The sequence below is a fragment of the Hyperolius riggenbachi genome, chromosome 5 (genome assembly GCF_040937935.1).
Source record: "Hyperolius riggenbachi isolate aHypRig1 chromosome 5, aHypRig1.pri, whole genome shotgun sequence".
NCBI lineage: Eukaryota > Metazoa > Chordata > Amphibia > Anura > Hyperoliidae > Hyperolius > Hyperolius riggenbachi.
In genome coordinates this window covers 319,847,590-319,859,814 of record NC_090650.1, presented here as the reverse complement: position 1 = coordinate 319,859,814, position 12,225 = coordinate 319,847,590, and the positions used below count along the sequence as shown (strand labels likewise).

The 12,225-nt window shown below is 44.6% G+C and overlaps 1 protein-coding gene across 3 annotated transcripts in view; it reads right to left on the bottom strand.

Annotated features, from left to right (window-relative positions):
* Window positions 1–12,225, bottom strand: part of GREB1L (GREB1 like retinoic acid receptor coactivator) — a 194,658-nt gene that overhangs the window by 52,971 nt on the left and 129,462 nt on the right. For all 3 annotated transcript variants that reach the window (XM_068237238.1, XM_068237239.1, XM_068237240.1), the window contains 4 exons: window positions 10,169–10,360; window positions 3,618–3,798; window positions 1,994–2,186; window positions 559–692 (listed from right to left, as the gene is read on the bottom strand). In XM_068237238.1, the coding sequence (XP_068093339.1) occupies window positions 559–692; window positions 1,994–2,186; window positions 3,618–3,798; window positions 10,169–10,360 (700 nt within the window). The remainder of the gene's footprint in view (window positions 1–558; window positions 693–1,993; window positions 2,187–3,617; window positions 3,799–10,168; window positions 10,361–12,225) is intronic.

Here is a 12,225-nt window from a genome sequence, read left to right as displayed (position 1 = left end):
TTCAATTTAACCTCAGAGAGCCCTGCCACCAATTGAAAAAAAAAAATTCAGCGTCTTGACTGCTGCCCACGAGTGCAATTTGGGTGCAATTTAAATGTACCCAGATGGCAGCAGTTATAACACCACCTGTGTCAGTGCTCGGCACGCATTGGTGCTCCTCTGCGGCAGAGGACCGCAACATGCATCGACTGAGCACAGCTGCAGCCTTGCTCAGGTGTGACTCCGTGTGGGGGCCAGCTGTCCAGTGCCGGTACTGCACGCTAATAACCGCCCAGCGTAGGAGAGCAGCTGGCAGGCGGTTGGTTTGTCAGCGGCCCATCTGAAAAAGGCCTGACTACAGGATTTTGCCTTTTCACTTACAAATGTGATTTTTACCAATTTCATGTTTATTCGATATTTAATACAGTATACAGATATGTGGATAGCAACATGATTGACTACAAAACATTTTTTTGTTTGGTGACAGTGGAAAAAAACACCACACAGTTTGTGTCCAAAATTGCATTTTATATTTCTTTACGCAATATCAAGGTCTGTTCAGAAGGAGAATGAATTTACCTTTCTAAAAGTGTGTTGACCATTTTTTCAAATGTCTCATCACATCTGAGTAGAGGACTAGTAACACCCCACTGGAGAGATTTTCTGTACTCGTTAATGCCAAAGTAGACATTTTCTTCAACATCTCCTTCCTCCTAGAAATTAGAAAAAACATACAAAATTAGCATATGGGATATCCTATGTACTCTTTTGCACATTCGATCACAACAGTCAGGTCAGATGACTGTCAGGTCTTGCCAGTAAGCATGCATGTGCACACACACGCCATAAATATTACAACTGATGTTTTTCAGACATGACAATTAAATATTGTTGATCCATCGCAGCTTGTTATAAGAATGATGTACAAGCCTGAAACACAGTGCTGAGCCAGAGTAGTATAGCAAACCTGGCCTGGAGTTATCCACTTATACGCGCATAGAAGCAGCACTTGCTCAAGTCAGAAAACTGCACAATCTTTTACAAGAAAGTCTGGAAGTACAGGGATAAAAACCAGCAGGAGAGCAAAGAAAGAATTTTGTAGGTGAAATAAGATTGTGTATCCTTCCAGTATCAGAGCCGAATCATCGACAAGGAAAACCTACACAGCTGCCTCGGGCCTGGAGAGGGTCTATCACCTGGCGGATGCTAGACCCAACCCAATCTTGCTAATGCTAGGTACACGCGATGCAATTTTCTGAAAGATTTCCTGTCAGATCGATTATTTCCAACACGTTTAATCTGATTTCCGATGGTCTTTCCCATTCATTTCTATGAAAAAAAAAATTGGAAATCAGATCGGACATGTTGGAAATAATCGATCTGACAGTAAAAATCTGTCAGAAAATTGCACTGTGTGTACAAAGCATAAAAATCAAGGTTACCTACATGCACAGCCTTCATTATTACACGGAGTCTCAGATTTACAAATTTACTATAAAGTGGTAAACGCTACTTTTTTCCTCTCTACCCCTGGGGGACCTTAGTAACTAAAAAAGGCCACCTAGAATATTTTGCTCTGATGTATGTTGCTTGATTGCTACTAGATACAAACATGGTAGAAGACTACTTGCTACATCATCTCCCCCACCCCACCCAGGTATCCACAATCCTACAGTACATGCCAAAGGACATAAGAAGCATTGTGGTATGTACAGATCAAATACTATGAAATAGGTTTGCTACTGAATAGAATAGGGAATAGGGAGTAGACTAACCTACTATGAGGAACAGTTAGAACCAGGATCATTTACTCTGTAAAGCACTGTGCAACAGGTCAGCACTATATAAATACACAACTCAAACAGTAGGGCATAGCAGCCTTGGAAATGGAGCGCAAAATGGAAGCTGGGACTGGTACGGGTTTTCTCTTTGTGAAACTCAGCGATGGAATGTATTTTTTTTTTTAAATTGAGATACTTAAATACAAAATTATTCTTTAATTGTAACTGCTTACTGTCACATCTGGCTGAATCCAGTGAACTTCATTGCTGGCGCTGATCTTGGATTGCTGTGTCTGTAAGCCATATGGGAATGCACTGACTTGCAGCACAATGAGGTTTAAAGCGTCCTGCACTTCACGACTGTTAATAATTCGATCACAAATGCCCGAGGTGGGCTCTCCATGGGACAATGTTCCCGACACAGCACTAGAAATTAAATATTTTCTTTAGAAAACACATATTGAAAATAAACTATAGACCATCCTAGACTATTTATGTCAAAGTTTGTTTTGGAGGTTTGGTTCATACATTACAAAATTCACACATGGGCTAGAACATAGAAATGATGTGAAAATGACATAAGATGAATGAAAAGCATGCAAAAATGTCAAGAAGAAAAAAATATTGTTGGACACATATTACATATGTACACATTAATGCTTTACTCCAGGGCCACAGATTTAACAATTACACTATACCTTGCTTAGCCATCATTTTTAATGTACATTTGCGAAAACTTAAAACCGCTGTAAAAATGTAGTTTCACTTAAAGAGAACCAGAGACTAAACAAAAAAAAAAAAAAAAAAGATTTTATACATACCTGGGGCTTCCTCCCACCCCCCTACGCATCGGATCGCTCCCACACCGCCGTCCTCCGCTGCCCGCAGCTTTGGTACCGGCTCCCCGCTCTTCCGTCAGTCGGAGCCAGTCTAGTGTAGGAGAAGTGTGCTCTTTGCATATCTCTCCAGCAGCCGCTGGAGATACACATAGAGGGCACACTTCTCCTGCGTAGCCTGGCTCCGATGAGGTCAGTGACTGGAGCCGGTTCTCGTAGTTGCAGGCAGCAGCTTGGGAGCGATCCGTGCGTAGGGGGCTGGAGGACGCCCCAGGTATGTATAAAATCTTCATGCTTGATCGATAATTTCCGACAGGTCCGATGACCCGCCGGATCGATTCCCAGCTCGATCCCCACAGGAGAACAATAGTGGGGAATCGAGCGGAAGATAAGGAGCGCCCGCGGGGACAAGCGGGAATCGATCCGGCCGCCCGCGGGTATGCGCCGGGAGTGGATCCGGCGGCTAATCTAGCCGCCGGGTCGACTAGTGTATGCCCAGCATTAGCATAAAGCATTGTGATAAAAAAAGCTTCACTAATTACAGTAGGGCCTAATTATCAATTGTTTACCTGGAGGACACATCCATAGGAAACCCATTCACTGCAGTGTCCCTGCAGGACATAGCAGGATCCTGATTGACAACGTTAGTCCCCCATGTGTATGCAGCTTTACACTTAATACACATGCCCAGATGCAGATCCAGCAATTTATTTTTGGTTGGTATTTAATCAAATAGAAAAGCCAAATATATGCACATGTACAATGGCTTTTCCAAGTTCCTGTCTAATTGTATTGACTGATCATTCAAACAGCACAACATGTTCATACTTGAGAAAAACAAACAAAAACCAACCCCAAAACTTTTCCAATCAGTCTGCAGAAGAATTTACTTTCAATTTTAGAGCAAGCCAATAATTTGATCAGATCATTTGTCAGATGTGAAGTACATATCAGCCTGCGTGTCCCAACCCTTCAACATCACAAAGGTCACTTCTCAACATCAATATGGGATCCTACTCACCTGGTCAAATCCACATGGCTATCATCATGTATGAGAACAAAAAGTGTATAGGGATTTTGTTTCACTTTTTTAATAAATGCATCAAACTTGGCTTGAACATCTCCATCCAGCTTAAGGATGTACTTTTCTGCTCGTTGAGGTGTAGAGGTTGATTCCTCCAGACCAAAGTCTGTCAGCACACCTGCCAAAAGACAAATACAGGCTTACAGTGAGAGTACAATTATCGCTAAAGGTCACAGTGACAAACTTGTAGAAAGCCTTCACTAGATTCACTGTGTGGCTTTAATAGTCCTATTCCAAATTCAGGTTCCACATATGCTAATTATCATTTCTTATTTAGCACCAACATCTTCTGAAGAGCTATACAGAGAACAAAACAGACAATAATGGTGGCTGAAGATCGGATTTATAAATTGACATATAGTACACCCAGCAACACAAGTATAAAAGACAGAGTTCATGTGTGGTATAAAAATCATTCAGCAAAACAGGTACATGTTAATTTGATCAAATAAGTACAGAATAAACGAGAAACACAAGGGGAAGGAGCCTGTGAGTGAGTCAGAATTTCGTGGGTTTGCACCCTTCCTCAGGAAAGTACTCCTAAAGCAATAGAAAATAAAAACTTATCTCCATACAGGTGGGACTCTGGTTAGTCCAGAGGCTTCCTGACCCTTCTTAACCCCCCGCCACCCCAATTCCAGTGAAGGGACTTCTGGCTGAGTTCCTAATCGTGGACCAGTGCATTATGGACGGGCATGCTCAAGTGAGGTCTGCACATGCTCAGTAGAATAAAGTGCTTGGACATAGAGCAAAAATGCCAAGCACGAGTAGCTTTTGTTCTACTGTGTGAGTGCAGACATTACTCGTACATGCCTAGTATGGATAAGCTTGTACAAGCAGGGCTGTGGAGTCGTTACAAAAATCCAACGACTCAGACTCTTCAGTTTAGGATTCTTCCGACTCAGACTCCTCTAATGCATATTACAATCTTGTTGATTGAAAGTACCGTATTTTTCGGAATATAAGACGCTCCGGGATATAAGACGCACCTAGATTTAAAGGGGCAAAAATCAGGAAAAAATAAACTAAACCTAGGTGTGTCTATGGTGCAGGGGCTTCTTATGGACCTCTAACTCCCCCAAAACTGTCTTTATCTAAGCTACACTGCCCATCTATACTAACACCTGCTACACTACACTTCCCTTACCCCTGCTGCCCCCACCAACTACACATTACTTCACTAACCCCTACTACAACTACACTACACTACACTACACTACAGTATACTACACTTCCCTCACTAACACCTGCAGCCAACCCAAACTACACTTCACTAACTAACCCCTCCAGCCAACCCAAACTATACTTCACTAAGTAACCCCTCCAGCCAACCCAAACTACACTACACTTTACTAAGTAACCCCTCCAGCCAACCCAAACTACACTACACCCCGGCTGCATCTCACCTGATCCTGTCGCCGCGATCCTCCCCTCCTCCATCTGCCTGCCATCACCCGAGAGTCGCAGCAGCCGTCATCTGAGGGTCCCATTATGTGTCATCAGAGGGTCCAGCAATCCCATCCAGTATCCCCGCTCTTTAAGTGTCCAGGTTGCCGGCTCCTCTACGCTGCAGTCATGCTTGTATGCAGCCTCGTGGTGATCACGTGGTGATTACGCGCTGCCGGGGCCAACTTCCTCCATAGTTACGGCGTCCTCTTCTTAGTTACAGTGCCCCCTTCTGCGTGACGAGCGGCGCACGTGCGCCTGACGTCATGCGTGACCCCGGCGCACATGCGCCGCTCGTCACACAGAAGAGGGCACTGTATCTAAGAAGAGGACGCCGTAACTATGGAGGAAGGCGGCCCCGGCAGCGCATAATCACCGCGTGATCACCGCGAGCCTGCATACAAGCATGACTGCAGTGAAGAGGAGCCGGCGACTTGGACACTTAAAGAGCGGGGATACTGGATGGGATTGCTGGACCCTCTGATGACGGCTGCTGCGACATTGGATGACAGCGGACAGACGAAGGAGGCGAGGATCGCGGCGGCAAGATACGGTAAGTATGTTATGGGGCGAAAATACCGTACCTTTGGAATATAAGACGCACCCACTTTTCCCCCCCAGTTTTGGGGAAGAAAAAGTGCATCTTATATTCCGAAAAATATGGTATGTAACATGAAATTTGTCTCTTAACTGCCAACGCTTAGGAATTTTAAAAGACAACTGAAGTGAGAAGGATATGGAGATTGCCATATTTATTCCCTTTAGTCATAGACTAAAACTAGTCCTTGGTAAGAGTACTTGTAAAAGGTACAGGCCGGAACAAAGGACATCTATTAGGCCCTAGGCAATGTAACTGTGGGTACATGTAAGAGTGATGTGCAGGTACTCTGCAGGGGAATAAGGAGATTCTTCCTCTATTACACATTCTTAATGCACAATCTGAACCAGGTTTATGGGTGATAGACAACACCTCTGTGTTCAATGTGCATTCTCAGTGGATTCCCTGCAGCTCTGTGGAGAGTGCATATGTAGAGTATAGTACTACTGTGTAACAAAGTAAACCTGAGACAGATGAAATTAAAGTTTTATACGTACCTGGGTCTTCCTCCAGCCCCCTTCAGGCTAATCAGTCCCTCGCTGTCCTCCTCCGCCACTTGGATCTTCTGCTATGAGTCGAGGCACTTGAGCCAGTCTGGCGTTGTGCGCGTGCACACACTCCGTCGCCGGGAGCGTACTACACCTGCGCAGCACTGTTGCGCAGGTGCAGAAAGCTCCTGGCTGTGGAAGCGGCATGCAGCCGGACTGCGCTGACTGGCTGAATTACCAGGACTCATAGCAGAAGATCCAGGTGGTGGAGGTGGACAGCGAGGGACTGATTAGCCTGAAGGGGGCTGGAAGAAGCCCCAGGTATGTATAAAACTTTTCTTTTCATCCTTCTCAGGTACCATTTAATTCGTAGTCACCAAACCAAATTTTAACAGATCAAATTATTTGATTTCATGAGCAAAGGGGTACATTTGCATAAATCAGAATCAACGCAGGATTATTTCCATCTCATTGACCATCTCTATTAGTGACACGGCTACACATCAGGCTTTATACTTACAGCATAGATGTTATTTAGTATATATAAGAGATTCCTGTGTACACATCATATATACAGTCACAATCAGATGTGTATATCTGACTAAAAATACGGGGACTGCTTTATGGAAGCAGCACAAGTAACTAATTTTGATTGCTTTATTTCATTTTTGTGGACTAAGCACAGCTATTACTGTATGTATAAATTATTTATGATGACTATTATCTGAGAAATAGAAAATATGATAAAATGTTCTATTTTAATTACAGTTTAAATTCATTAGGCATCGGAATCTGTGCATTTTTTCCCGACTCCAGGCACCCAAAATTGCCACCACTCCGACTCCACGACTCCGACTCCACAGCCCTGTGTACAAGGTGGAAGTGGCCATGAGAAGCACATCCAACAAGCTCTTGTTGAATATATTTAACCACTTGAGGACCCACCCTTTACCCCCCCTTAAGGACCAGCGCTGTTTTAGGTGATCTGTGCTGGGTGGGCTCTGCAGCCCCCAGCACAGATCAAAGGGCACTCAGAGCGATCAGATCGCCCCCCTTTTTTCCCCACTAGGGGGATGATGTGCAGGGGGGGTCTGATCGCTCCTCCTGGCTGGCATTTTGCATGGGGGGCACCTCAAAGCCCCCCTCCGCGGCGAAATCCTCCCCCTCCCTCTCCTACCTGCCACCCCCGGGAGATCTGGGCTGCACAGGACGCTATCCGTCCTGTGCAGCCAGTGACAGGACGTCCCCTGTCACATGGCGGCGATCCCCGGCCGCTGATTGGCCGGGGATCGCCGATCTGCCTTACGGCGCTGCTGCGCAGCAGCGCCGTACAAATGTAAACAAAGCGGATTATTTCCGCTTGTGTTTACATTTAGCCTGCGAGCCGCCATCGGCGGCCCGCAGGCTATTCACGGAGCCCCCCGCCGTGAATTGACAGGAAGCAGCCGCTCGTACGAGCGGCTGCTTCCTGATTAATTAGGCTGCAGCTGGCGACGCAATACTGCGTCGCTGGTCCTGCAGCTGCCACTTTGCCGACGCACGGTATAAGCGTGCGGTCGGCAAGTAGGGACTCAGTGCTGGAACAGTTTCTCTACATGGCTGGCTGTGTGTAAGCCCTAAGGAGCCCTGTAATGGCACAGGAGATGCTCAGTTCACAGACTGTCACCATATTTAGTTCTACGAGTGCAGACATTTTTGTAATTTTAGATGGTTTTATGCAAGATCATGTGCACCCCTTTTTTTATCATGTTTTGTAGTGATAATTTTTGTTGACAAAGGGGGTCTCCCAATCCTGTCCACATAGATAGTGGGCCAATAAAGGTTTTTTCCTTCTACATATACCATATATTACAATGTAATCTTCTTAAATTGACACTGATGCAAAAAAAAAAAAAAAACACACCCACACAAAAAGTATGATATAATGAATTGTATGCATAGTATGGATAATTAATAGAACATTAGAGGCAAAGAAAAAAGTCATTTATTTTCAGACATATAGCTTTTTTTTTTTAACAACATTGCATAACTCTCATTATTGTAATTTACAGCCAATATTCAGTATTTTAATCTATGAAACAAAGCAGAGCAAATGACCCTTTGAACTTCCCTGCAGTCAAATCTTGTCTGAAGCGGTTTTTCACTTTCTCAGGCAGGGAACACACTTGTCGTTCAGTTTTCTGCGCGCGTTTTCCTGCATACTTTTTCTGCACACCAAGTGTGTTTCTATGCAGGAAAACGTGCGCGTTTTTTCACAGCAGCTGATGTAGTTGATAGAGAAAACTGACAAAATGTGCAGAATCAGGATGCAGAACATGAGTTCTCAGTTTTTCTGTGCAGAAAACGCGCATGAAAACAGTCAAGTGTGTTCCCTGCCTCATGTATAAGAAAATGGCACTGCAGCTGATCCAAGTTGGGTCGGAGAGCTCAGAGAAGCTCTTTTGCATAGATAACAACTGAAGTTTCTCAAGGACCTGTTTCGACTGCTGCGGAAATCGGGCCGAATTCGCAGTTTCCCTGCAAGCAAATCGCGCAGGGGAACTCTGCCATAAGGAATAATACTGCCGCCCTCCGAATCACTTACCTTAGCGATTCGGCCAACATTGTAGCATTTTTCCGTGCGGGCAGCAGCGAATCCCAAAGCCGGGCAAAGCACGGCTTCTGGGACTATTGCCGCCGCACGTCTCGCAGCTGCGCGCGGCGGCCAGGGGTAATGGGCCCTTACTCTTCCTATACTGGAAACAATTTATTTGCTACTAATGTTCTATTTAGTAGATGTACTACACATACAATTGATTATATCAAAGCTTCAGTGTCATTTTAAAGTACCCATTTAAACAGTATCACAAGACTATAATCTAATGTACGGTAATATGAATGAGAAAAACAGAAGGTCCCATTGATGAATTTTATCTGGAAGATGCTGCCTTCTAGGCTGCTATGTGGAATCTGCCTCTAATATCTTGAGGATGGATATAGAATAAGTATGCAGACCAGTTGATTGATGCCACATGTTGCAGGTAGAGAAGTTACAAGCTAGCAAAAGTCAAAATGGCAGCAAGACAAGCGACACGAGAATCCACTGTTCTATCTTGAAACAGTAGTGTTAAATAAAAGAAAACCTACTGCTTCTTACCCTGAAAATAATAACTTCCGCCTTATCCAGCCATGTAAAATATCCTGCAGTTCAGCTCTGGAGTCCCAGCTGAATTTGCTGACTTCCACTTGATCACTTACCCCTCTCTTCTGATGATTGAGGAGGTCAGTGCAGAGAAAAGGCAGGATCCGATGGGTGGGGTTAAGAGTGAGAACGTGGAGGTCAGCAAGAAGGCTTACATGTGCTAAAGTTTTTTTTATATTACTTGATAAGACAGAAGAAATATTTTCAGGATACGAAAACAGCATCTGAACTTCTATTAAACACAGTTTTTTCAGGATATAAAAAGCATGGATCCAAAACAGGATCAATTTAAAGACAACACTTTCCATATTCCCCTTCATGTCTAGTTACTGAAAGAATAATAATGCCAACTTGCATATAACTTGGAATAAAGCCACTATGCTTTCATTTAGATCAGTAGCGTAGACAGTACCTTAAAGGGACTCCGAGCTGAAAACATTTAAAAGATTTATACATACCTGGGGCTTCCTCCAGCCCCATCCGCTCAGATCGCTCCCACGCCGCCATCCTCCGCTGCCCGCAGCTTCGGGAACTGGGTCCCGTCACTTATGTCAGTCGGCTCCAGTCTACACAGGAGAAGTGCGCGCTTTGCGTATCTCTCCAGCAGACGCAGTTTGGCCTGGAGGAAGCCCCAGATGTATATAAATCTTTTTACTGTTTTCAGTTCTGGTACACTTTAAGTTGTGATATAATGGATTGTTTGATATAAAGCAATAACACTGAATGCTGACTTGTTACAGAGATTAAATCTTATGTAAGTAGTTTTCTATCATACCAGAAAGCCTGACCCGCTGAAGAGTTTGCTGTATTAGGACTTCGGAACGAGGGACAACAATGAGGAAATCCACCTTGCTGAATCGTCCTAAATCCAGGCTGCCACTGTCTGCAATGGCACACACTTGGGATAAGAGCTTCCGGGCAACCAGCAGCTGAGATTGGTATATCTGGAAGTTATATGTGTCAGAGCCTAGAATAAGGAATAAACGTATTAATAAGACATTGGCCTCAATTCATAAAGCATTACCGCATGTGGTAATGCTGAAAACAGCAGACTTTACTGAGCACTTAGCAATGGGTCAATTCATAAAGGCTGTTACCGCATGAAAAGCTGACATTACCGACCAGGGAGATAAATTACCGACTTGGCTGTAGTTACCTCCAACACGTCAGTAAATGTCAATTCATAAAGCCTTCAACAAGCGGTAAGCCTGACAACAGTTACCGACACCTCTGGTGAGGTGTTAACAATGCAAAGTGCAGGGAGCCGAAGTCTGTGCGAGTCATCTGTGTGAGTCATCTGTGCAGGCAGGGAAAGTCTCTGTGAGTCATCTGTACAGGCAAGGAAAGTCTGTGCGAGTCATCTGTGCAGAGAGCCGTCTGTGTGAGTCATCTGTGCAGGCAGGGAAAGTCTGTGCGAGTCATCTGTGCAGGCAGGGAAAGTCTGTGCGAGTCATCTGTGCAGAGAGCCGTCTGTGTGAGACATCTGTGCAGGCAGGGAAAGTCTGTGCGAGTCATCTGTGCAGGCAGGGAAATTCTGTGTGAGTCATCTGTGCAAGTCATCTGTGCAGGCAGGGAAAGTCTGTGTGAGTCGTCTGTGCAAGTCATCTGTGCAGGCAGGGAAAGTCTGTGTGTGTCATCTGTACAGGCAGGGAAAGTCTGTGTGATTCTTCTGTGTGAGTCATCTGTGCAGGGCAAAAGAGAGATAGATATGCCACACTGCTCTACTCTACTGCTCAATGGGCTGCAGTAATTTACCGACCTTCGACGGCAGCTGGGAAAATCTTTATGAATTAGCACACAGACCGAGAAAATACCAAGTGCGGTATTTTCCAGACAAGGTTTTTTTTATCGCACTGCTTTTTATGAATCGAGGCCATTATGAGAACAAGGTAGTCAGACATATAATGCTGTTTCTGGGTTGATGCATGACAATTTCAACTGGATCAAAATATCTGCAGGTTCAATAGTGGCATTGCAAACCTTTTTCATGATTTGGAGTTGACTCTCCGAGGCAGCTAATGTTCGGCGCCAGGAGTTTCAGCCAGGCACTGCACAAATTGTTTCTCTTTGAAAAGGGGGGTAATTTGGCCTCCAGCAATAGCCAAACCCAAATTACACAGCCCTTCTCCAGGAACACCCCCCCCCCCTTTCAGAGTTGCTGCAACTTGCACAGGGGAAAAGGAGAACGGAGTGAGCAGGTGTAAATGACGATGTAGATTGCAGCAGAAACACAGATAGTGGCGACGGAGGTAAGTTATCGGCACATGGAGTTTGGCCTTTATGTAGTCAGGCCCCACACATCTACAGTACTAGTGATAGCTAAGTGAGTATTTATGGGGGGGGGGGGGGTTTAGTACTAGGCGTAGGTAGGGGTAGGTTAGTATTAGGAAGAGGTAGTGAAGTGTTTGTGTGAGAGGAAGGATAGGTAAAGCAATATTAGTATTCTACTATTGGCATTATTCAGAGCTGAACATCGGTAATACTGCCGATATTCTAGTAGTGGCTTCATCAGGTGCCCAAATATTCAGACACCCTTTTTCATGTACAGTATGTGTGCAGATATGCTAAGAAAATGAGGGCTCTGTTCACTGTGTAGCGAATGCTCCATTATAAGCACTGTCTGCAACCAACTGCTGCGTTTAAAATTAACTATTGTCTCCGTGATTGCTGCAGATAGGACGATTTCCGGCTGCTATTTGCAATATCCAAAACAGAAGTATTTCACAGTGGACAATTACATAGAATGTACTCCATCATCCCGCTATCCTGGCTGCTTATTGTATAAAATAGGAATAATTTAAGGCTATGTACAACCTAAATGAGTTACCTTTC